Source organism: Canis aureus, chromosome 16 (assembly GCF_053574225.1).
Source record: "Canis aureus isolate CA01 chromosome 16, VMU_Caureus_v.1.0, whole genome shotgun sequence".
NCBI classification, from domain to species: Eukaryota; Metazoa; Chordata; class Mammalia; order Carnivora; family Canidae; genus Canis; species Canis aureus.
The window spans coordinates 23,559,597-23,586,427 of NC_135626.1; the positions used below are offsets into that span (position 1 = coordinate 23,559,597).

General features: G+C 40.5%; 1 protein-coding gene, 1 long non-coding RNA gene and 1 pseudogene across 11 annotated transcripts in view; 2 read left to right on the forward strand and 1 right to left on the reverse strand.

The window, feature by feature from the left end:
• Positions 1–25,701, forward strand: part of HEATR6 (HEAT repeat containing 6) — a 41,994-nt gene extending 16,293 nt beyond the window's left edge. Inside the window, exons 10-25 of one of the 10 annotated variants that reach the window (XM_077852252.1) lie at positions 3,412–3,618; positions 4,066–4,165; positions 6,454–6,809; positions 7,841–7,963; positions 8,320–8,406; positions 10,948–11,082; positions 11,852–11,974; positions 12,667–12,791; positions 13,636–13,732; positions 14,759–14,963; positions 17,156–17,760; positions 18,134–18,235; positions 18,817–18,957; positions 20,201–20,281; positions 20,392–23,530; positions 23,744–25,701. In XM_077852252.1, the coding sequence (XP_077708378.1) occupies positions 3,412–3,618; positions 4,066–4,165; positions 6,454–6,809; positions 7,841–7,963; positions 8,320–8,406; positions 10,948–11,082; positions 11,852–11,974; positions 12,667–12,791; positions 13,636–13,732; positions 14,759–14,963; positions 17,156–17,730 (2,133 nt within the window). In that variant the 3' untranslated portion in view covers positions 17,731–17,760; positions 18,134–18,235; positions 18,817–18,957; ... (1 more) ...; positions 20,392–23,530; positions 23,744–25,701. The other 9 variants (XM_077852250.1, XM_077852248.1, XM_077852255.1 and 6 more) reach the window with 9 other exon arrangements.
• On the reverse strand, positions 4,655–11,126 carry LOC144286160 (uncharacterized). Its single transcript, XR_013354239.1, has 3 exons — positions 10,321–11,126; positions 9,529–9,774; positions 4,655–7,288 (listed from the first exon to the last, which is right to left on the reverse strand). It is a non-coding gene; the product is annotated as an uncharacterized LOC144286160 (long non-coding RNA).
• Positions 5,389–5,507, forward strand: LOC144287257 (U4 spliceosomal RNA; annotated as a pseudogene).
• Positions 25,702–26,831: the final 1,130 nt, after the last annotated feature.

Sequence of the window (26,831 nt, forward strand, 5' to 3'; positions counted from 1 at the left end):
AGTCATGGTCCACAGTGAGGCTTAGCTTCTGCATATTTCTGTAGACTGTCCATGTGCACCAAGACATATACTAGAAGAAAGTATATACTAGAGAGGCTTTTTACAAAGACTCCTAGAAAGCTATGTGCAAAAATAAAAAGATGTAAATGGAATGGAGCAGCATTCTGCATTGATCAGAGCTAGATTAAAAGGTACAGCCTTGTGTAAAGGCTGAATGGTCATCTGCTCAAAGGCTCATTGTAAGTGTAGAGTTGGGTGCCTAAAGTTTCTCTTAGCCAGGATGAAATGTGACAAAACAATAGCACATCTTGTTGAAGTGCAGTAATGATACGACCAAGGGTAGATTCACTTGAAAGCACAGTTTTCACTGGTAACACCGAGAAACTTTCCAGAGAGAAATGGACAGAAGAAGAGGGGACTGGACTCTTCCATTCAAAACACTGACAATAGATTATTTTCAGGAAGTTGCAGTATGAGATGCTACAGTGATTAATTGCAAAGGAGAAAACTTAACGTATTTCTTTTAGGCTTTGGCAGCAGGGCAGTACTTGGGAAATGGTCACATTTTTATATGTTGGAAATGTGTTTCAGAAAGCACATCCTGTATGCCAGACAGCACGGAGCAAATTATCAGTAAAAATGCCATGATTAATTTATAGATTTCTTCTATGTAAATCCCTGAGGTGTTACAAAAAAGATTATGTATATCAAGATTTGATCTAAGGAACAAACTGTGGGACATACTTTCCTCTTGGTACCTTGAGAATTACCCTGATTTTCAAATACCATGATGATTATTTTTCTTTTGGAGAGCTATGAAATGTGGAAACAAAATCTAGAGTAATAGCATAACTATGAAAGGGAATAAAGCAAGTTTTTAAATATCATGAACTAGTAGGTAATCAGGTTTTCTCTCATAAGGCCAACCAAGAACAGATGACCTTGGCTTGGATATCTCCAGATCTAGAGACACTGATGTAGTGTTCAAATGCCTCCACCCTAAAGGCAACCAACTTTGGGAATACACTCCAATAAAATTAACCTTGAATATGGGTGCAGAATAAGCAATCCTGGGATGAAACCAAACAAGGGAATAGCCAGGTGTATCAAAACCTCACTGCTATCCACTCCCAGAAAGATTGAGACCAAACATAAAAAAAGGAAAACATAAGGATTGACTGAGCTACCTTAGCAAATATTTCTGCCTTACACATTAGTAGCAAAAAGAGGGAAAGTGCTTTCCTGTTTCATTACCTTTGAACAAGACTGCCTGTCCAAAGAAGTGAAACTACCCACTGGTGAAACAGAGCACACTGACATTTATCACATTGAAAAGACCTCAACCATCATTGTTAATATTCTGACAATAAAAACTTAACAAAATGAACTCTCTGGAGAGCTGCACCTCTTATGGTTTGTTTGCACATCAGTAGTTTCTGCTGAAAGTGCTGATCAGAACTGATAAATAGTATATTAAATATTGATATAAGACCCAGTGAAGCAGAACTTGATTCGGTGTCATAAATAGCATTTTTTTTTAGCAAGAAAGATATATTAAACAAGGTTTAAAGGAAATTAGAACTAAGAGAAGTAGAATTTGATATAAGATCACATTTTTTTACATAGATTTCATACCTCAGTGATATATTTCAGTGACATTACTTTTGTTTTCATTTTTGAGCATTAATTCATCTCTCTCCACAACTTGGTTTTTAATTGTAATTGATTTGTGAGCTGTTTGGGGAATCATGGTTTTTAATTGCCATCTAAAGAAATGGAAGTTTAGCATAACATCTATCTTTTTCAGTTCAGATCAGCCATCCAATCAGGTGTTGGGAAACTATGTTTTTGTAAGACCCATGAGCTAAGAATAGTTTTATGCTTTTAAATGGTTTTTAGGGACGCCTGGGTGGCTTAGTGGTTGAGTGTCTGCCTTCAGCTCAGATCGTGATTCTGGGGTCCTGGGATCAAGTCCCGCATCATAAAAATTATATGAAATTCAGATTTCATTGTCCATAGTAAAACTTTATTAGAACATAGTCCGATTTATTCTTCATTTAATGTCTCTGCTACTATGGCTGGGTGGTTGCAACAGAGACTTTTAGGCTTACAAGGTCTAAAATGTCTAAAATATAAAGTATGTGCTGCTGGTCCTTTGCAGAAAATGTTTGCCAGCCCTGATCTAAGTAATTTTTGAGTCAGCTGACTTGTGACTTGTGCATGAGTTCTTTCTCGCTGTCTCTCTCTGTCTCACACACACACACACACACACACACACACAGAGGCACACAATTTCTTAATACATTGTCAACTTCCTAACTTCAGCAATGATGCTTAATTCTGGAGACTCATATTGCTATACTATAAATTTATTCTCAAAGCAGTCAATTTTCAGTTTTTTGTTTGTAAGTCCACTCTACAAAAGGCATGCAAAAGTGACTTATTCCTTGTTACTTGGAGGTGATATAGTTGATGTTTTTCTGGAAAACCTTTTTACACCAAAGTTAGATATGCTTCATGACGAGCACATACTTAGATTCGAATTATAATGTTGATTCTTCATTTTAAAAATATCTGACAGTGTTTAATTGGCATTTTGGGGGTACAGTATTACATTATTAGCCCTGCATTTATCACCTACGTTACATTTTGGTTAAATTGGCTTTCTTTTTATTTCATTTTTTTCTTTCATGCTTTTTAAGACCACAGAATCATCGAGTACAAATTGAAAGTCATCTTTTAACATTATAAACACAGTCTTAACTCCAGTGAGCCTTTTCCTGACAAGCACAGCAGACCATTGACAAAGGGGCACATACTTTCCTCTCTATCCCTCAGGTTATAGTTAATGATTTTCCTTTATTTGCTTATCAAAGACTCTCACTGCAGGCAGCGTTTGTTTTGATTCCTATGAATGTTTCTGAAAAGTTGGATCACTAATGATGCCCACTAAGATGAATGTACATAAAGTTCCTGATACTCTCTTTAATTAACTTTTTTAATTGTAAAAAATGGATGCATCAGGAAAGCAGAGAAAGCAGCGTGTTTAATGTAAAACAGACTCCATACTCATGTATTTTTTTTTCTACCCCATGAGTATTTCACTGTCTCTTTTCACTTGGCCTTATGCTTGAATGAAGTAGCCTCTAATCTTTAAGTTATTCTTACATTCATGATTTCAGGTTTTCATACTGTGGTGTAGCTTAGACTTATTCCTTACCATAAGAAAACCTAACAGCAATGTAATGGAAGTGCAAGTGGCCTAGTTCATGGCTACTGTTAGGACCTGCTAGATAACCCTACTGCCTCTGTTTTCCTACATGATTGGAAATACTTTGAAAATTAAAAACAAAAATAGGAAGAAGGGGATTTGACTCGTGATCAGTAACTGGGATCATCCTGAAATTTCAGACACGTGCATGTGCTCTGCAAGTTTTATCTGCTATCTTGGAAGGCTCAAAGCAATTTCTTTCTGTTGCTGAAGATACCAGTGATCACAGAAGGGCTTTCACGCCCTTCTCCGTAATGATTGCATCCAGCATTAGAGAATTGCACAGATGTCTTTTGTTAGCTCTGGTGGCCGAATCATCCTCACAGACCCTTACTCAAATAATTAAGGTAAGCGTGCCAAGTTACCCATAGGTTCTGGAGGGTTTTCTCTGCTCAGTTTTGCATAATGTTTTATACTTTCCAAAAGTAATTTGACTTAAGAATGTAACTAAGTAGTAATTTTACTTAAAAGATATCCTATTTGGAAGTCTAACTGGTGATTTTATTTAAAGCTACCCTATTTATTTAAAGCTATCCTGTTGTGCCTACTTATTTGATCTTACCCATAATTTCTATATGTCCAAATAAATGATTTACTAAAATACTCCTATTTTTAGTATTAAGTTGTACCAATGAGAACATAAGTACTATTCCCCTAAAAAAAAGGACAAAAAAGAGAAAAACTGATTTTCAAATGAATATGAAGACTTTGCTTTTTAAATTAAATGCTATAAAGTTTTGTGTCTCTGCTCTGGCTTAATCAGACCTATTGATAGGCTATTCTTTATTTTGCAGTGCCTTGCAAATTTAGTGTCAAATTCACCTTATAACCGTCTGAAACTCAGCCTGTTGACCAAAGTCTGGAACCAGATAAAGCCTTATATCCGCCACAAAGGTTGGTGGTAGTTTAAAATCAATTGCTTTTTTATATCCATCAAATGTAGATTGTTAGTTTAAAAAATATTTAAGGCATTTTTATAGCTCTAAGATATCTCTACTTGTTCTCATGTTTTGGGGAAATCAGCTATTGCTAGAAACCCACTTTTGACCACTGAGCCCCAGTGGACACCACTGGAAGGAAAAGAGAGAATTAACTGTAAGGATTACTAGTTCTTTACTACTTCGGTACAGTGACTTTAGAATTAGGGGTGAGGCAAGTGTGGGGTGTGGGAGCAGGCTCTGATATATAATGCACAGTTCATGTCCTTCAGGCAAAAGTAAGGATGGATAGGGGTGACCAGTTGGTTAAGCATCCAACTCTTGATTTTGACTCAGGTCAGGATCTCAGGGTCACTATGCTGGGGCGGGGGGGCGGCTGGGGGAGTGCAGTCTGCACTCAGTGGGGAGTCTTCTTGGAATTCTCTCTCCCTCTGCCTCTCCCCCCACTTGTGCGTATGTGCTCTCTCTCTAAAATAAATATTTAGAAAAAAAAGGATGGATAGTCACATAGACATCATCTTTTTAGAAAAAAAAAAAACTGGAATATAAAACCTAACTTCTTTAACATTGTTTCCTCTGAATTTCAGATAAAATTCTAGAACCTCAAATCCCCACTGACACAGAATCTTATTTCTTATTATTTCCTGGCTTACTCCCACACATAATATATATATGCTGTAATACTTGCATGGAGAACATTTGTTTTTCTTTTGGTTGCAAGCTTTAGGATCAGACCATATTCCAGTAAGTTAAGTTTTTCGGTGAGAATTCTGGTACTTGAAGGAGGTGGTAATGTTTCTGTGACATCATGGAAGAGCTAGTGGACCTGGAGTCAGGCTGAGGGTCTGCAGCCCATATCTGTTTTGCCATCTCATAATTGCAGCTATCAGAACCCTTGTTTCCTCCTAAGAGGAAGAAGTAGACCCACCTCATATAAGATATTTATAAGGCTTAAATGAGTTAATGATGTGTAAACTAAGTCCAATTCACTTGTTTCCCCAATGTGTAAAAGGGGACCCAGAAAGGTAAGTCTTGCCTTGGGGTCTCTTATCATGTCAGTGGCAGAAGTAAGATGGAAACAATCCACGTCTTTGGGCTTAGTCCCTTGCTCTTTCACTGCACCAGCTTTTCTCTATCTGCAAACTGAGAGCAGTAGGTCATGTCTCAAAAGTCCTTTCCAGCTTTGCGTAGTGGCAGTATCATAGCCAATGAGGTTTATCCGAGGCGCAATTATTGCTAATCAAAAGTCCCTTCCAAGTATCTGGCTTGATCTTCCAATATTTTTATTATTAAAATAGTCAAACCCCCAGAAATCTGAAAGAATAGTATAATGAACATCAGCCTACATCTACCTAGATTTCACAGTTAACATTTGTTATGTTGGCTTTGCCTCCATCCACATATATGCATCTGTGTATGTGTATGCATATACGTGTATAAATATCTATATTTTTGAACCATTTGAAAGTCAGTTACAGACACGATATTTCATCCTAAATATCTCAGCATGAACCTTTTTTTTTAAGAATAAAGACAATCTCCAAAAAAACACACCACTATTCTCGCACCTAAGAAAATTACATTGGTTCCATGCACCTAAGAAAATTATACTGGTTCCATAATACTGTCTGGTATCTACTCCACGTTCAGATTTCCCCATGTCTCAAAAAGTCTTTTCCTCGACTTTTTTCTTTCTTTTTTTTTAAAGATTTTATTTATTCATGAGAGACACAGAGAGAGGCAGAAACATAGGCAGAGGGAGAAGCACACTCCCTATAGGGAGCCTGTTGTGGGACTCGATCCCAGAACCCCAGAACCCCAGGATCATGACCTGAGCCAAAGGCAGATACTCAATTACTAAGCCACCCAGGTGCCCCGTTTCCTCATTTTTTGTAAGCACTTGAGTTCATTCTGGGTGTATGGATTACATATCATTATCATGTCACTCTAGTCTCTTCTAACCTAGAACAGTCTCGTCACCCCTTTCTTTCTTTCGCCACGTTGATTTACGGATGAGTCCCAGACAGTTGTCTTCCAGCACGTTTCACATGCTCAGTTTCTTTACAGTGTTGTTGAACTTCTGTTTGTGTCCCATGTATTTCTCTAAGCTGGAAGTTAGGGCTAGGGATTTAATTAGATATAGGTTAACCAAGGATGTCCTAGTTCTCCATTGCCTGCGGTGGTAATTACAATCTCTATGATAGCTGTTTCCACAGTGATAGTGATTCCCACTAACTTTGACAGATGTGAATGTTCGAGTGTCAAGCTTCACTCTTTTGGGAGCCATAGTCTCCACTCACGCACCTTTACCTGAAGTCCAGCTGCTTTTACAGCAACCCTGTTCTTCCGGACTCAACAATAGCAATTCAGCGACTCCCCACCTCAGCACTCCTGACTGGTGGAAGAAGGCCCCCTCAGGACCCTTTCTGGAAGAAGCATCAGTTAGCTCCCCAAAGGGGACTTCAGAGCCCTGCTGGCTCATCCGACTCTGCATTTCCACTGTTGTATTGCCCAAGGAGGATTCCTGTTCAGGTAGCGATGCTGGCTGTGCGGCAGGAAGCACCTATGAACCATCCCCTATGCGGCTGGAGGCCTTACAGGTAGGAGGTTTCAGCTCCTCATTTCTGAAATGGAAGAAATAATTCTGCCTTCAAAGGATGCTGGATTGTGAGAAGTGAGTCCATGAAAATAATGTAAAATGGAGCCACAGGGCAGAGGTGTTAGGGGAAGTTGTATTTTAGGTGTGAGTGCTCTATTATTTTGTTTTGGGTGGAGGTTGGGAGAAGACTTGGTTGTAAATATCAGATGCATTCCTTTTTGTTGTAAGCCATTTTAATCACCTCTGTTTTTATGTGACAGGTGGGTATGCTAGATGATACAGTAATTTTTTTTAAGATTTTATTTATTTATTCATGAGACAGAGAGAGAGATTGGCAGAGACATAGGCAGAGGGAGAAGCGGTCTCCATGCAGGGAGCTCGATGTAGAACTTGTTCTCAGTACTCCGGGCTCACGCCCCAAGCCAAAGGCAGATGCTCAACTGCTGAGCCACCCAGGCGTCCCATGTTGATACAGTAATTCTGAAAGAAATTGTACAGTTCATCTTTGATTTCTGCAGCTTTAAGTAAATCTGTAACTCTCCATAATTTCTCTTTCATCTTTTGTCTGCTTAGAGACTACAAAATAAATGCTCCTTCAAAGGAAGAGAACAATCTTAGGTTAATGTACTTGCTTCTTCTGTACTCAGCTGTGATCTAAGACACGGGTTTGGTTCTGCACTCTCCTGCTAATTGTTGGATTGATATTAAACATGCCCTTTAGCCTTTAACTTTTGCAGCCTTAGCTCCTTCAATTGAAGTATTCAGTTAGCCCTTGCCTCAGAATTGTTCCCAGCTTCATTAATATCGACAATCTTAATGAAACACATTTCACATTTCATAAATTATAAAGCATCATGGAATTATATGATATAGTGAATTGATTTTAGTTGTAAAGATTCTGGTGGTTCATTTCATTTAACATTAGATCACTGCCCCTGGTTAAGTGTGAGTGATTTCTGAAACCTTAAAGCACTTTTCTGGATATTGTGGCCCCACATTGCATTCAGGTCTTGGCGTGTATTCTCTTTGCAGGTGTTAGCTCATCTGGCTAGGGGCTACTTTTCAATGGCTCAAGTGTACTTAATGGAGCTTGGAGAGGTGATTTGCAAGTGCATGGGGGAAGCAGATCCATCCATTCAGCTTCATGGAGCAAAGGTAACTTTTGTGAAAAGTCTCCTTTTTTCTTCTCTTCCTTTATGTTGTTCCCTCTGCTACATGTCTCTGTATTCTGAGGTTTTTATAGAGGTTTCAGGTAGGGAAAGTCATACATTCCTTTATTTTCAACTCTAATATAAACCCAAAGAATTCATTTGACAATATACTAACAATATATATCTGGTGATTTTTTTCCTGAAAGAAAGCCTCTGACATAGGAATTGCTAAGATAAGAAAGAAAATTCAGTTGGAAATTAATTTCCCCTTGATTTGAGGTCATCTCCAAACAAGTGAGGTTTCCTACCTCCATGCTTCTAATACTGGGCTTTGATAATCTATTTCCTTTACCTCGGCAGCTTCTGGAAGAACTGGGTACAGGCTTAATACAACAGTATAAACCAGACTCTTCCATAGCATCTGATCAGAGAGTGCCAGTCAGCTTGGTAAGTACATGTCAGTTCACAGTTTTCTCCTTTCTTAGTACTTCAGTCAGATTTGAGGCTTAGTGATAAAGTGAAGGAAACAGTATAGTTTCTTCCACTGTCAAAAACTAGTTTATAATCTGTGATGACATGATACTAGCATAAATAGGATTTATTTGGGCTTCGGTTTATTTGCATTTCAGTGTGTGGTCAGATTATGTGTAATAGAGAGCCAGCAATTGAAACATCAATATTTCTTCTGCATAAAACCTAATTTGGTTGTTCATCCTGCCCAAGAGGCAGACTGAAATAATGGGAAGAGCCAAGGATTTGGAATCAGAAGGCATGAGATCAAATGTAGGGAGCACCATTAATGGATGTATGAGCATAGTTTCCTCATAAAGAGGAATAATAATCTTTAACTCCTGGGGCTGTTGGAAGATTGAAATGTAAAGATGCTGGCACATAGTAGGTGCTTGATAGATTTCCATTCCCTTAACTCCCTCACCACTGCACCCCCCTAGTTCCTATTAAAGTCCTGTGATCTGAGGTTGTTTCTGCTGCCCCCACACTGGCAGGCCTTTAGAAGAGGAATATGTGGACCTCTTAAAAGTGATGGCTTTTCCTCCTGTCCTCCTCGTCCTGCCTGTTCTCTTCCCTTTGCAATTTCCATCATCCTTGCAAGGAATTAGGGATACCTAGCCCTAGTCCTTTCATGAGACTGCCATAAAACTGAAATGTCACCATTCACAGGAGGTGAGTTGAACTTTGCTCAGACAGACCTGAGTTTGCATCCAGATGTCCCCCTCCTGCTCGTCAAGTGACTTTAGGCGAGACTCATCTGTTCACACTTGGGTATCGTTTCATCCATTAAAAAAAGATACAGAGACCCCAGGTTGAGCGTCTGCCTTTGGCTCAGGGTGTGATCCTGGGGTCTGGCATCAAGTGCCACGTCAGGCTCCCTGCATGGAGCCTGCTTCTCCCTCTGCCTGTGTCTCTGCCTCTCTGTCTCTCTCATGAAAGAATAAATGAAATCTTAAAAAAAAAAAAAAGAAAAGATACACTTTCTATATTACTTGTCAATTGCTGAGTAGTAGATTATACAAAACATTTAGCAGCTTAAAACAATATATATCCTCTTACATGGTTTCTGTGACACAGGAATTGGGAGTAGCTTAACTCAGGTCTCTCTGAGGTTGCCGTCAGGATCCCAGGAGGGGCTGCAGTTACCTGAACTTGACAGAGGTTCGAGGATCTTCACCATGGCTCACTTATTTATACCTAGCAAATTAGTGCTGCCTTTTGGTGGTGGGCCTCACTTCCTCCTCCCCATGAGGACCTCTCCAGAGGACTGCATGAGTGTCTTCTTGATACAGTGGCTGGCTTTCCCTGCCAGAGAAACAAGAGAATCAAGAGCAAGACAGAAGCTACAGTGTTTTTATGACCGTGCTTTGGATATTTCATTGTCATTTCCATAGCACCCTACTGGATACACAGGTCAGCCCTAGCCACTGTGCGGGCAAAGGGCCACCTCCTTAACATAGGAGGTGAGAATCACTGTGAGCCATCATACCTGTCCAAAGTCTTCTGGTTTGGGGTGAGAAAGGCCCAAATTGGATTTTTAGGAGCTGGGATTTAGGGGAGGACAGAACTGTGCTGTGGGATACATGGTAAAACTCAGGACTAAATCCATGGGGCAGAAAGTAGAGATACCAAACCACAGATAGGTTTGCAAATGCACGTGAATCCCCAGGTTTTTAGAACGCATGGGAAAGAAAGTGTTCTAGGTATCTTTGGAGGCCTCTTGAGAGCCTTAGAGTGGAGCTCATTCCTCAAAGTGCTCACAACAGAGCCCCCTGTTCAGTTAAAGAGTTGCCATTATGCATCAGGCCCCAGGTGAGGAACTTCACACACAGCATTACATTTTACTCTCACCTAGACTCTGCCAAGTAGACAGCTTCACCCTGTTCTACTGAAGAGGAACTGACAATGAGACAGGTTCAGTGACTTGTCCAAGGTTGCAGAGATGGGATGTAGCCACTGAAGGATCCAGCCCCAGCTCTGCCTCTGGATCCTGCGTTCTTTGGGCTCTGGTACCAGCCTCTGGGCTCTGTGGGACCCTGATGCCATCCCTTCACACCTCAGTTTCCTTGTGTGAAAGTAGAGATAATGACTCTACTTCATTTAATTGTGCTGAGGACTGCGGTGGATAGATGTGTGTGAGACACTGAGGGCAGCGCCTGGCATATGAGATGCTCTCTGGAAAACTTGAGGGGCCACGGCTGCTGCTGTTACCGCCATCCTTTACCCCCTTTGTCATGATTGTCTTCTCTGGCCGCCTGACTGTAGCAGACCATTTTCTGGTCATTAAAGTAGAAGGAGGCAGTCATTGTTTTCTGAAGTTCCTTCCATTGCTGTAGAAGAAGGACTAGCAGAAGCACTTAAAAGAAGCCACTACTTTATAGAAGGATATTTCATTACTACAGCCCCCTGTGGCAGTCTGCATTGAGTTGGTTCCATTGTTGGTTCATGGTGGCGGTTTTAACTGTGGCCCTGTTCCAGGTGGTGATGTTCTGGACTATGATGCTGAACGGCCCTCTGCCTAGAGCCCTGCAGAATTCCGAGCACCCAACTCTGCAAGCGAGCGCCTGTGACGCTCTGTCTTCTATCCTGCCCGAGGCCTTCAGCAGCCTGCCGGTAAACTGAGGAGTGCTTGCTCAGCCCTGAGTGCCCACCCTCCCCCCACCCTGCCCCAGCATCAGAGCTTCTGTTTGATTCAGATTCTTTTTCATTATGAGTCAGTATTGAACAGGCTCTCTGAGAAAGGGGGGCTCAGTCTACTTGAGTCTGGGGTGAGGGCAGTGGTACAACTTAAAGTCTTAATGTCCTGGGAAGAGCCTTTCCTCCCTGTGCTTAGAGGGTGGGTGGTAGAAGGCAGGCGAGAGGCTTGGAAGTCAGAGACATTTCAGAAAAGCTTTCAAAGCCAAAAGTTAAGACCTGGATATAAATCTGTACTCTTATTCTCTGCCTCTCTGATGATCTTAACTTCTGTAAAACTGAGTTTTATCATCTGTAAAGTGGGCACAATGTGAGGAATGACATAAAGTGTGTGACCATACTTGGCTGGTGCCCACTGTACAGGGTATGCAGGCTGCTCCCCTTCTTTAGTCCCTGGTGGCATTTGTGTCTGTTCTAGCTTATGAAGGAGGAGAATGCACTGACCGTTCACATAGTGGTAAAGGTTACTGGTCACAGATGCTGTGTGTGCCCAGCACCAAGCAGGCATTCACCTCATGCCTGGGTCCAAAATGAATCTCTGTACTCTGCCAAGGTCATTTCAAGATCTCAGTTGTGTTCAGCTCCTGAATACAAACTCAGACACAGACGTGTCACATTCACCTGTTGAGGACAGTGGCTCATAGTTCTTCTGGTTTCACTTTTCCTTTGCCAATCTTTCTCACTGCAGAGTGACAGGCAGATTCTGTGCATCACCATGCTGCTTGGGCTGAACGACAGCAAGAACCGATTAGTGAAAGCTGCGACCTCGCGGGCCCTTGGAGTCTACGTGCTTTTCCCTTGCCTCAGACAGGTCAGAGGGAGCCTGTACCACCCTCTGTGCCTCTCATGGGCCAGAGTCATACTGGTTTGGGTGGATAGAGAGCTCTTGAGTGAGACAGTAAACTATGTTACATTGCTTTTGATCTGGTTTCTTTAATCGCTACTAAAACATGGTAGTGCCTATAGTTCATTTATTTTCAATTACTTAGCACATTACCCCAGACTAAGAGAGAAGGGAAAAAGAGAAATGGGACATTACCTTGTGATAGTAATAATTTAGAAAGCCGATAAAGTTTTTACTAAGAAAGAAAGAAATTTCTCTTTCACTCTGTGACATTTATCTCTCTGAGAAGTGTGTAATAAATAGGGTGTATTTTAGAAATATATTTCATTGTCAGCATCATTTCCCAAGGTAGAAATCAGTGTAAGCCCAGAATTCACAGATAACGGTCACAGACCAGGTTGTAAGATGTTCCACAAGAGCAAAATCCATAGGCTCCTTGAATGTTCATGGCATATCCTGAAATCATGGAAGACCCTCCCCTGGGGTTTTTAGTAGATGTCCAAATTGTAACATAGTAGAAGAGTAAATTGAGTAAATAAATTTTGATTTTCAAATAGAGATTTGTGGTAAAGGCTTATATCTTTCTCTGAAAATGAATTTCAGAATTTTCAAGGCAGCATTGTGAGCTCATAAAGTAACTACAGTGTTTTATCTTCTAGGATGTCATATTTGTTGCAGACACAGCAAATGCAATATTGATGTCACTTCAAGACAAATCTCTGAATGTCCGGGCCAAAGCAGCCTGGTCCTTGGGCAACCTGACAGACACTCTGATTGTCAACATGTAGGTGACTCAGCTCACTTCTCCCTCAGTGACTTCTGAGGCTTAGGTCCCTAGGAGGATATCTTACCTCTACTATAAAAGAACTAACAGTAATTCTCCCATGTTGTATATCAGTCTTCCTGCTTTGTTTTATATTTCTTCAAGTAATAAGATTAGGAAGTTATCCTTTATGTATGTTTGTGTATGTATATATATTTAATACTGTATGCTAAAATAAGTAATATATCCACATTATAAAAATGTGGAAAATATAAAAGTAGAAATTCAAAACCATAGTATGGCTGCATTTTAAGTGTCAAATTTATAATTTTTTAAAGTAATGTATTCACAGGTTAAAAAAAAAATTGAAACAGTACAAAGGGAGTATTCATTATGAAGCCTTTCTCCTACCTCACTCCCCTCCCTAGAGGCAACTGTTGTTCCTCATATACTAGCATCCTGCTGTTCATTGCTTAGCTCTCACATATGATGTGTATAAGCATTCTCCTGACTCTTTTTTTTCTCCTCTTTATAAATGTTAATTACTATTACACAGCCATTACTGCACAGTGATTATTTAACCGTTTCCTTGTTATCGAACTATTTGCATTATTTTAGGGTTTGATATGCAGTGAACATTTTTGTGCACAATATCTTTATTTTGAGATACACCTTTTGGTCACATTCCTAGATGTGGACCTACTAGGTCAAAAGGTATAAACTAAGTTCTTGGTGTAATCTAAACAGATTTTTTGAGCTGTCTTCCCAAATTTTTTATAGTTATACTAAGTGAATGTATGTGTATATGTGTATACTTAACTGGGTTTTACCATTTAACATGTTTTGCCTGCTTTGGATGGAACAGGGAGACACCAGACCCAAGTTTCCAGGAAGAGTTCTCTGGTCTCCTGCTCTTGAAGATGTTGCGATCAGCTATAGAAGCATCCAGGGATAAAGACAAGGTAGATTCACAGCAAAACCTAGTGCTTCTCAGGTGGATACGTACTATATTATAGTTTTATCCCACCAAGTTTATCCCTGTTCAGAGGAGATTGAGAGAGTACTTGGTATGATGTGGCCTACTCTACCTTGCATAGTATCTTTTGTTTCCTGTCTCCTGAAAAATATCAGTGCTTTTGTAATACTACTCTGTGATCTCTCCATGTTTGTTTTAATATGATCTATTTTTGTTTTGTTTTTTTCCAAAAAGTCTTTAAGTGTCAGGTTAGAAAGATGAGCAGCCCTTGGCTTTAATAAGTTGAAAGTATAAAAATGGGCTTTAGGGCAAGTCAGACATGGTTCAAAATCTGGCTTGCCCTGTAATGGCTGGGTGATGTTTGGTGTATTATTTAACTTCTGTGAAGGTCAGTTTCCTTATCTTGAACATGGAAGTCATGACCTCTACCTCAGTGGCCCCAGAGATGCCTTGTGTCAAAGCACCTAGCATAGGTGCTGACCCATACTGAGTGCTTAATTTAGCACAGTGATTCTGAAACTGGGAAGCCCTGTGTGGGACTAATTTGTTCAGAATTTCTGAGATTAGGGCCTGGGAATTAGTTTTTGAAAAAGAAAGCTCCCCAGATGATTCTAGTAGGCCGCAAAGGTTGAGACTTGGGAAAATTACCAGACAAGAATTTTGAAGCCTGGCCTCTCCTCACCTTGCTGCAAGCTAGATTTGTCCTCTTGCCCCTGGGCTTTCTATGCCATCTCTGCAAAATTAGGACAGACCTCTCTAAAGTCTAATCTAAAGATACCAGTGAGGACCTATGGAGAACTTCACCTTTCTGATGGTACAGGCTGTTCACCATGCAAGTCATTTCAAGAAGCTACAGCTTTATAGGCTGCTTGTCTCGTTGCTTTAAGATGTCCAAGACTTCCTGGGTTTTTTAAAGCTGAAATTATACTTTCTGTAACATCTCTTTGGCAAAGCAGATTTCTAATGCTTTTTTTTTTTTTTTTTTTTTTTTTTTTTTTACATTTTATTGTAGGTAAAAAGCAATGCAGTCCGGGCCCTTGGAAATTTGCTTCATTTTTTACAACCATCTCATATAGAAAAGCCCAGGTTTGCTGAAATCATTGAGGAGTCTATCCAGGCCCTGATTTCTACTGTTCTAATTGAGGCTGCCATGAAAGTCCGATGGAATGCCTGTTATGCAATGGGGAATGTCTTTAAAAATCCTGCTCTTCCATTAGGTAAGAAAGTCTCAAACGAACTTCAAAAGGGGAGGGGGAAGTGGGTGGGGGGTGGAGGTGACTGGGTGATGGGCACTGAGGTGGGCACTTGACAGGATGAGCACTGGGTGTTATTCTATATGTTGGCAAATTGAACACCAATAAAAAATAAATTTATAAAAAAATAAAAAAAATAAGTAACCATTTAAAAAAAAAAAGAAAGTCTCCCTTTTCTCTCTGGTGGAGAACCCTAGGACAACACACACCAGCCTACATTGTTATTAAAGATATTCCTTAATATGTTACTTATAACAGTATTAGAAAACAATGGAAATGTTCTGAACACCTAAGTTTAGGGGAATGGTTGAGGTAAATCATAGTGTATATATTCAAAGGAATCTCTTAGAATTATGATTACAAAAAGTTTTTGATAATCTTGGAAAGTACTTCTGATGTTAAGCAAATTAAAACAGGATGTGAAATTGTTTCTACAGCTTGATCTCAATAAATGGGTAGAAAAAAGACTGAAAGAAAATTAGCGTAATTATTAACAGCAATTGCCTCTGGAGGGGACAATGAGTAGGATTTTTTTCTGCTTTCACTTACAAGAGTGTATGTTGTTTTAACAACAGGGGGTAAAAATGAAGGAGAAAAAGTGGCAAAGTATAAAGGGTGGAATTTGGAAATCCCGTGTGAGCCCTTGGAACTGAAGTGGGCTGCTGCGTTGTAGGAAGCCATCTAAGTAATGACTTGCTATGTGTCGTGATAGACCATCAGTGGCTAATAGCTGCTTAGGCAGATGGGTTGTGGCTTCTAAATCCCTTCACTTTCCTTACCAGCATTTGCCTTATATGTTTGTCTCAGATAAGGTTTAAAACAAGGTAAGTTCCTGGAGAAGTTAAATCCATCCTGGGCCAGTAGAGCATGCATCAGGTTAGGGAAATCTGGCCCTCCTCCCCTTTACTGCCAAGAGCTCACAGCCAGGGAGCACCTGGCTGGCTCAGTCAGAAAAGCATGTGACTCTTGACTCTTGATCTTGAAATTGTGAGTTCAAGCCCCACATTGGGTGTAGAGATTACATACATAAACAAATAAACTTAATTAAAAAAAAAAAGAGAGAGAGCTAGCTTTCAACCTAGCACTAATGGAGAAGTAGCTTCTTAGCTTTTCCATGGAGGAAATAGCCTAACATGAAATAGCCTTTGGAGTTGGAGCTCATTAAGGTAGGTGTCTGCTTGCATGTCTTTAAAGGCAACAAAGAAAGGGGGAGGAGGTGCTAAGAGAGTTAAGGAAGCTGAAATCTATTCTTTTGCCCATCTTGAGGAATAAGAATACCCCCCAAAATGGAGTGATAGCTCTGATGGAGGAAGAAAGCAGGCTAATCTGAGACCACCAAGAAGGGAGAGACGACAGAAATCTGGGCATCATGTTCTCAGAATTAAGACAGTTGCAGGTTTTGTTAATGTGAGTTCTCTGTTCCCCAGTCACTTCCTAAATAGTATTTTCTTTTTTTTTTTTAAAGATTTATTTATTTATTTATTTATTTATGATAGACATAAAGAGAAAGAGAGGCAGAGATACAGGAGGAGGGGGAGAAGGAGGCTCCATGCCGGGAGCCTGACGCGGGACTCGATCCCGGGACTCCAGGATCGCGCCCTGGGCCAAAGGCAGGCGCCAAACCGCTGAGCCACCCAGGGATCCCTTTCTCTTTTTCAATAAAATGCATGACTTGCTATGTTCAGAGCAGTGTCTGGATGCTAATCTGGGTAATGAAATGATCTTTTGTCAGCATGAACAAGGCTGGCGTAACAGTTGTGCAGTGTACACAGTGCTGAGAAGCATCCGACTGAGAGAACAGGTGGGGCTACAATTCAGTCTATGCTCCTGCCATCAAGCCTTATGCCCTCAGGACAGCCTCTTCCCACAGAAGAAGCCTTTTTCACAGTTGCCAAACTCCCCATTTAGAGTAACAGAGGCCCCGAGCATGCAGCAGGGTTGTTTAGGGAAATGAGAAGTTTGGGAATCAGTACTTGGCCCCTTTGCCAGAATCCCATAGTCAGCACTGATCACCCTAATCTATAAGGTTAGTGTGAGAATTAAGTGAAAACAGTGATTAGCTTGAGCACTAGTGTGTGTGCTTCCTCTGCCCCTCTCTTTCTCCCCTGTTTATTTTTAAGCCTTCATTTGTTTCAATGCCAGTGGATTCTTTCTAGGAACAGCCCCGTGGACCTCCCAGGCCTATAACGCCCTGACGTCAGTTGTGACATCATGCAAGAACTTCAAAGTACGCATCAGATCTGCCACTGCCCTTTCCATCCCAAGCAAGAGAGAGCACTATGGGTCTGTTGACCAATACGTTCAGATCTGGAATGCATTGGTCACTGCCTTACAAAAGAGTGAAGACACCACAGACTTTTTGGAATTCAAGTACTGTGCCAGCCTACGGACCCAAATCTGCCAGGCACTGATTCACCTGTTGAGCTTGGCCAGTGCCTCAGACCTGCCCTGCATCAGAGAAACCCTTGAATTGAATGGGGACATGGTGCAGTCCTTTATCCTACAGTTTTTAAAATCAGGAACAGAGGGAGAGGACACTGGAGCACCCCACAACTTGCATGAAAGAGACCAGCTGGTCAGAACAGCCTTGGAGCACATAAGCAGTATCCAGGCACTGGCTGGCAACACAGCCAAGAGGGCCATCATGGGCTTTTTAGAAGATATCCTCACCATTTACTGTGACTTGTCTGGATCACAAGTAGCGCTCCCAGGATTAACAACAGATCGGTGAATAGTCCACCATACTTCCAAGTGTCAAGTGGTAATAGAAAGACCCAAGCTTGAGTATCAGATATGCAGGATTTAAGTTTAGGGATAGAAACAACCCACTTGCTTTTATTTAGAATAGGCCTAAATTTTTCTTGAATGGCTCAACCACTTTAGAGAGTGGTTCCATGGCACTGGCCACAGTCCAGATTGTTGGAGCCTCTGACCTGTGCCGCCGGAGCCAGAAGACAGAGTTGAGTGTGGGCCAAGCAGACTGGGCGGTTATGAAGCGCATTTAGCCTCAGAAAATAGAGACAAAAAGCAAAAGAATTTAGGAATGAGAATGTTGTGTGTTGTGTCTCTGTGAATTGTTTTTCTTTTATAATAAACTAATGAAAAATAGTGTGCTTAATCTCCTCTGTTTTCAGATCAAGTTGCATTTATAGAAAGCTTCCCGCAGAGCTGATGTTCAGCCAGTTTGCATTGGTGTAGCTGCTTCAGTCGCTAAAATACTGCAAAGTTCCTTACAGGTTGGTAACAGCTACTGCACTGAGCTCCCCAGGACCAACCCCAGAAGCCCCCCCCCGCCCCTGCCTCCCTGCAATCCACTTAACAGAAGAGGATCCTGGCTTGCAGAGGCTGCCAGCACAGGCCCCTGTCTGTTGCATCCTGGCCGTAACGCTGACCTCTCTCCATTGCCTGACATCCCTGAGGAGACTGTGGTCCCCGGTACTAACTTTATGGTGGTTCTGCCACCTCTGAATGTTTGCCTTAAAAAAGAATTATTTAATTTAGATGATTAATTTAAATTGTATTTTGATAATGTCTAAGCAGTTATAAAAGTCACTTCTCAGTGAAGAATTATTTACATTTGAATTTACATTCATTTCTTAGCCTCCAACAGTATGTGAGAATTGATTTCAGATAGGAATTTAGATAATATAACGGAACCAGTCAAAATGATTCCATACTTATATCTGACCTGGGATACATAAGAATCAAGATGCATAGAACAGGTTTTGGCAATACATTATTTAACTATTGTTATTTAGCTTAAAATACTATATTTTAGGGCATACATATGTCCTTAGCATTTCTCCTTTGCCCCTAGAGAGTTGCTGTCTTCCCTCTGCTGTGTTCTTGGTTGCTCAGGAAATACTCCGGCAGTTTGGGAAAAAGAGTAGTCCAGAAACTGAAGGCCCGCTTTTCCATTGGTAGAGTACCAACCGGTTTCCAAAGAATTAGAACACAGGTACAGTAGAAACACCCCTATAGCACATTCTTTAAATGTGCTTTTCTTTGGAGATGACTCTAGACACGAATTGTTACATTGTTACAGAGACTGGAGACTGAGTTGAACCTGTACTAATCTTAGGATGAATCTTGGAACTCGTTTACTTATCACTTCCATAAAAGCAAAAATGTAGCATAGCCACTATTTGGGGGTAGGGGAGCTCTCACTGGTGAATTTCTTGATAAAATATTTGTGAAAAGACTTTGAATGGTTTGATTTGATGATTTGCTTTTTGTTTATCTTAAATCAAATCTCATTTTTTTTTAAAAAAACCTTTCACTTCAGAAAAGGTTTCCAGATCTCTGAAAACATATGTTAGGATGTCTGTATGGAGGGAAAGACCAAGGGTAAGCTGCTAGAAATCCAGGTGTCTGCGGTACAGCTCCTCTCTGGACGGGATGCTGATTCTCACTGTAGCAATATGGGAGGACCCCAGAGGCCAGAACTTCCTCAATGCCCTGGACTGGGGCCTCAGAAAAGCCGCCATTGTGAAGGGAAGCCACACAGCCAATGAAGAGTTAGAACTGAGTCTGAGGCAGAAAAATAGGAGGTCCAGCTCCAATTCCGAATTCTAATTCAGAATGCCAAATTCTGAACTTTCTTTTGATATTTAAAAGAAAAAAAAATTGGAGAAGGGGTCATTAGGTACAGATGGCTAGAGCCTTTGTTTAATAAACTGACCGCATTAGGACACCTCACTTACTTTTGAACCTTTTCTGTGATCACTGAAAGAAACTCCCTAATTTCTATCCACTTTTAGAACTTGAGGAAGGTACATGTTATAACCTCTCCTGTGGTGTTAGTTAACAGGAAAGCAGTGATTATAGGGCAGCAGAAACCTCCCATGGAATACCAGGGCAAGGGCTTCTTTGAGTCTGACATTTGTGCATGAATACAGACCCTGAGCAGACTCACTGTCTTTCCAATATAAGAGCTCTGTGAGTTATAGCTACTCTAGTTCATTTGGCCTTCACTTCATTAATACAGTGTAGTGGTTAAAAGCTTAGGCTTAGATCCTGGCTCTGCTGCTTTCTATCTGTGACCATCTTGTACCTTAGTTTTCTCATCTGTAAAATAGGGATAATAGTGCCTACCTCATAAGGATGTTCTAATGATTTAAGTGAGTTAATACACAGAAAGTTCTTAGAATAGCTTCTGGTACTCAATAAACGTCAGATATTTATTTTCCTTGAATTTTCAGAGCACTAGACAGAAATACTGTCAACACACCATGAACCTCTCGTGATGACAAATAGCTGGATTCTCCTGACTGCTCCTTCAGGTGAGGTGTTACCTGGGATGCCTTGGGAAGCTGAACCTAGCAGTATGGAGAGGTACTACCCCAGGACCTGGGTAGCCTGCCAGACACAGCCCTGCATCTTGCCCCTACAGGTCGCCTTGGACAAGGGAAAGGACGAGATGTGTGGGAGGCCACATACCTAACAGAACCTTCCCGAGTTCTGCCTCTTGACCCATCGCTGCGGGCCAGTCAGAAATTATAGACCCAGTTTCCAAAAGCTTTGGAATTATACCTGGGTTTTAAAGAACAACTGCAACTTAATAACCACATCTGTGGGCAAGTTATTTGACCTCTCATCTGTAAACTGGGGATAGCAGTACCTCAGAGTTTCAGGAGTATGTCACATGGTACATGGAAAGCATCCAGCTTGGAGTTGGCACAGAGCAGGTGTTCAATAAAAAATGGTGCCCTCCTGGGTGTTATGCTATATGTTGGCAAATCAGACTCCAATAAAAAAATATAAAAAAAGAGAGAGAGAGAGAGAGAGAGAGAGAGAGAAAGAAAGAAAGAAAGAAAGAAAGAAAGAAAGAAAGAAAGAAAGAGAAAGAAAGAAAGAAAGAAAGGAAGGAAGGAAGGAAAAAAGAAAGAAAGAAATGGTGCCCTCATTACACTTTTCTTTGACATCTTTCCTGGGCTTGAATGTCTGTCTCATTAGAGAAAGATCATTGGAGTGGGATCTTGAAGAAGCATATGTCTACTACTAAAAGTACAAACTTTGAGTCTTCAGGTCAAAACTAAAGAGATCTTCAGCTCCAGTGGACAAGGAAATTATCTTAGTGTTGGGGCCAATGTCTCAGATACTTAACATTCATTTGCCTTTCCTGTACAGCACACCCAAGGACCACAGCATGGCCACTAGAAACAGCAGCACAAATGCAGTTGGGGGTGGTAGTGGTGGTGGTGGTGGTAGTACAACCCCTCTACAGTTAGGATTCAAAGCAGCAGCAGCTTGGATCATTTGCAGAAGCCTTTCCTTGTGAATTACTGCTTTGCAATTGATTCCATGACCAACTAGGATTTACTGTAGGAATGCAGACATTTTTTCAATGAGCAGTTCAATTAATAAAGTGTTATCACATTAACATGTCAAGTAAGAAAAAACCCCAATAGCCATTTTTATGGATTGTGAAAGCATTTGATAAAGTTTAATTTCCTTTTCTGATCAAAATTCTTTTTAAAGGGACACCTAGGTGGTTCAGTGGTTGAGCATCTATCTGCCTTTGGCTCTGGACGTGATCCTGGGGTCCTGGGATCAAGTCCTGCATCAGGCTCCCCACAGGGAGCCTGCTTCTCCCTCTGCCTGTGTCTCTGCCTCTCTCTGTGTGTCTCTCATGAGTAAATGAATAAAATATTTTTTTTAAATTCTTTTTTAAAAATTAAGATAATTGTTAACATCATAAAATATACCTCTCTTATCAGTGTCTTTCCTTAAAAAGTCAGCAATGACAAGCAAGCCTGTCATCACAACTATTACCTAATGCTATACAAGATTCAATGGCCAAGGAGGGGATTAAACCAACAATAGAGTTTTCCAAAAAAAATTTTCAAAGAGAGTTTCTGAATTATCATTATTTATAGAACAGTCTGAGACCCTGAATTCACAAATCACTATTTGCAGAAAGTCAAGATAATCAGCTCAGAAAATAATAGAACTAATAAAAGTTCTTAAATCCTTAAGGTAGCTGTTTACAATTTGCCCAAATCAATGGTTCTTCCGTATGTCAGGCCATAATTGGATGCAATTTTTTATGTCAGAAAATATTCCATTCACACTAGTAACTAAAAGTAATATGTATCTAGGAATAAATTTAAACAAAGCCAATGCAAAGATTTTGTGAAAAAATAAAAAATGTTCAAAGGTCACAAAAGCAGACATTAAAAAGAGAAGGTATACCATGTTCTAGATTAAAGGATTCAATATTATAAAAGACCATTTCTCTTCAAACCTATAAATTTAAATTTCCATCAAAATCAAAATAAGATTGTTTTTGAATGACGAAACCATTCTCAATCTCATCTAGAAAAGTGAATGCAAAAATCCAAACCTAGGAATCAGGCTTTTAGCCACCAGGCTGTGGGAGAAAAGAATTTCTCCCTAAATTAGTGTGCCTCATGGAAACACCCCAGCCTTTGTAAACCCACGCCCCTGTTTGTGAAATAAAAATTCAACTCTCATTCGAGGCCTTCTCCGTCCTGTCCCTCCCACTGGATGCAGCTGTAGAGTGCGGACTAAATGCGTGGAACAACTATCCTAAGGGGAAGGAGTAAATAGGGAACATCTGAGGGGGGGACAGGCAAACTCAGAGCACCAGCAGACTGGTACTAAGTTTGCCATTTCCCCCTATGGTCTCCCCTGGCTTAGACCCCAAGCACACAGAAACCTGGACTTGCAGACCAGATGCAGATCACAAGAGAGAAGGTCTCTGTTTCCTCCTCTAGGAAAGGCAAAGAAGGCCGCATTGGTCATGGTCATCAGTCAGAGCGAGTGGGGAAACCCTGTTTGATGTTGCTTCTTACACCAGCCCCTTGACAAGCTCGCTCAGCAGGGGTTCTTGCAGCTAGGCTGTTGCCTAAAACTCCTGGGAGGGAACTCTTCTCTGTCCAGAGGAAGTGCAGCCCTAGCCTCAAGGGAGTGATGGCCATTGCTTTCTCTCTCCCTCTAGGTTTTCTTATCTGACCTCTTAATATGATAATATTTTGTTAATAGAACTTTGACACCAAAGGGAAATTTGAAACTTTGGGAATGAAAGAAGAACAACAGAAATGGAAACCATGTGGGTAAATATAATCAACTATTTCCCTCGGGGACACCTAGGTGGCTCAATGGTTAAGCCTCTGCCTTGTAGGGCATGATCCTGGGGTCCAGGATCAAGTCCCACATCGGGCTGTTTGCAGGGAGCCTGCTTCTCCCTCTGCCTATGTCTCTGCCTCTCCCTCTCATGAATAAATAAATCTTTTTTAAAAAATCAACTATTTCCCTCATCTCGAGCCTTTTATAACGTATTTTCAATGAAAGTGAAACAATGTCTGTTGGAGTTTTCGTAAATGTAGGAATAGTACGTATGAAAATTTTAAGAGGTAGGGTATTGGGATCTGTATAGTAGTAATAAGATTTCTACACGTCACTCGAAGCGATAAAATATTAATCCTAAATAGATTATGAAAAGTTAAGTGTTTTTGTAATCCCTAAGGACACCATATTTAAAAATTACACAAAAAGGGGATCCCTGGGTGGCGCAGCGGTTTGGCGCCTGCCTTTGGCCTAGGGCGCGATCCTGGAGACCTGGGATCGAATCCCACGTCGGGCTCCCTGTGCGTGGAGCCTGCTTCTCCCTCTGCCTCTGTCTCTGCCTCTCTCTCTCTCTCTCTCTCTGTATGACTATCATAAATTTAAAAAAAAAAATTTAAAAAATTACACAAAAAGATAGTAAAAAAAAAAACTAGATTACTTAAAATGAAATACAAAAAAAAATTCAGTTAAGACAGGAAAAGAGAAAACAGGAATGAAAAACATAGGGAACAAATAGAAAACAACAAAATGGAGTAGCCCTATATCTAAATATGTCAACAATTGAATTCAAAAGGTCTAAATTATACCAGTTAAAAGAGATTGTCAGGATGTTTAAAAAAAAAAAAAAAGGCCCTTAATACCTAACTATTCACTTTATAAGAGGTCCATTTTTTTAAAGATTTTATTTATTTATTTATAAAAATTCTATTTATTTTTTCATGAGAGACACACAGAGAGAGGCAGAGACAAAGGCAGAGGGAGAAGCAGGCTCCCTGCAGGGAGCCCAATGTGGGACTCCATCCCAGGATCCTGGGATCATGCCCGAAGGCTCAACCACTGAGCCACCCAGGCATCCCAGAAACCCATTTTTAGTAAATAGTGTAGGTTAAAAATAAAAGAACAACAAAAAAAGAAACTATACCATGCATATATTAATCAAGGGAAAGCTGGAGTAGCTATGTTAATATCAGACAAAATTGACTTCAGAGCAAGGGTATTTACCGGTGATAAAGAAGGACACTATAGAATGACAAGGTCAACAAAGAAGACACAATAATCCTAAATGGCTGTATACCTAACAATAAACGTTCAAACTACATAAAGCAAAAACTGGTAGCATTGCAAAGAGAGATGGTGAATCAGCCTACAATTATAGTTGGAGACTTCAATACTTCTTTCTCAGTAACCAATATAAATAGACTATATTCTGAATCGTAAAATGAATCTCAAGAAATTTCAAAGAATTAAAATTATATACACAATGTGATCTCTGCCCACAAAAGGAATTAAACCAGAAATCAATAACTGGGGGGAAAAAAAACAATCTATAAGCACTTGGACATGAACATACTTCTAAGTAATCCCTGAGTCAAAGGGGGAAGTCTCAGAGGGTATTAGAAGATTAGAAAAATAGTTTAAAAGTGAACAAGAAAATACAACATGTCAAAATGTACAGATACAGCTAAAGCAGGGCTTTGATGGAAATTTGCAGCATTAGGAAAGAAATTAGGGTGGAAGAAAGGTCTCAAATCCATAATCTCAATTTCAAACTTAAGCTATAGAAAAAGAAAAACCTAAAGCAAGCAGAAGAAAGAATATTATGCTGAGTAAAGGAAGCCACTTTCACAATGCTACATACTGCATGATGCTGTTTACATGGCACTATGAAAAAGGCAAAACCAGACTCAGGAAAAACAAATCAGTGTTTGCTAAGGTTTGGGAGAGACAAAACATTCAATGGCAGGGAAGCATGAAGGAGTGTTCTGGGGTTGATGGAACTGTTTGGAATCCTTACTGTGGTGGTGGTTACATAAGTCTATATGGAAATTCATGGAACATATACTCCCTCAAAAGTCTATAATAATGATAATTTTTAAAAAATCTCCCTTTCTCGATGTCTTTCTCAATGTACAGACTGTGTCTGTTTACACTAGGTACCCATAGCCAACAAGGTGCCAGATATAATAGCACTCAGTATATTTTTTAAATGAATAAGAAGCATTCCTTCAGAAATGACTCCGTGTACTCAAAAGATGGGGTCCAACATGCCTAACTGATAATGGTAATAGCTAATGTTTATTGGCTGCTTTTAATTTCAAGTACAGAAAAGATCCTAGATGTGTTATCCTATTGCATTTATAACGTAGACCATCTTATAATATACAAGAATACATCCTGTAGGCATTTTTATTACTTAAAAATTCAATTCTTGGGGCACCTGCGTGGCTCAGTGGTTGAGCCTTCAGCTCAGGTCATGATCCTGGGGTCCTGAGATTGAGTCCTGCTTCGGGCTCCTGGCGAGAAGCCTGCTTTTCCGTCTCTCTATGTCTCTGCCTCTCTCTGCCTCTGTATCTCATGAATAAATAAATAAAATCTTTTTTAAAAAACTTTATTTTTGGTTCTTTGATTCTCTTGGCAAATGTTCTTAAAAATACAAACAGCAGTGCCTCTTTGCAGGTAAATTATGGCAAGGCAGGAGAATGGCCAGCAGATGGAGACAGAGAACACAAAGTTATTAGACTCAGGGCTCACTTCTCACGCTCAGGAGCCATAGCACCTGGATTCCAGGTAGCTCTCAGCAGAACAGTGAATCGCAAACCTGGCTGCATTGGAATCATCTCAGGGACTTTAAAGTTCATAGGATCTGGGTTTAGCGGTCTTGGGTGCCCTCTTGCCAATTAGCAGGTTTTTTTTTTTTTTTCCAATTAGCAGGTTTAAAATCTGCACAAGTGTTTCTAACTACAGCAAAGTTCGAGAGCCACTACCCAAGCACGAGCAGTAACAGTGTGTCTCCAGCTGGCGAGTTTCAGACTCATCTGGAGAACTTGTGAAAAACAGAGACTCTGGTTGGGCTGTTGTAGTCTTCACTCTTTTGAGAAGCAGTGCGTACTGAAATGATGACATATTAAACTAATGGAGTTAAATATACAACCAGGGCTAAATCTGATATCATCTCATACTAAATTCTAATGTATCAGTACCTTTAGGCATCGAATGTTTAAGAAAATCTTATAGGGGATAAATTTGTTATTGAAAAAAAATCCCCGCTAACCATGAACTTCATTTTTCGTCTGAGTTGGCTGGGACTATCTTCAGGACACAGGCAGAGATCTCCTCTCCAGAGAAGCACAAGTTTCCGTCAGGTCCTAGGAGCATGAGTAGTCATATCTGGTCATTTCGTGGTGGGGCATTAGGAAAAAGTTGAGCTCCTTAGGCAACTGGACTTTCAGTCCTCATGAGGTATGCTCCTCAGGTTTGTTTTCACTTTCTTTCACCAAGTGTTTAAATTGTTTTAATATCGGAGCCAGCATAGATTAATTTTCTAAGTAACATCTATCTCTTTTCCATATTATAAAAGCAATGAATCTTTATGGCAGAACTGTTTTAAAGATTTCATTTATTCATTTGAAGGAAAGAGTGAGAGAAAGCTAGAACTGGTGGGGGGGAAGGGAAAAGGGAAAGAGAAAAGCAGACTCTGTTGAGCGGGGAGCCCTACGTGGGGCTCAATCCCAGGATCCTGGA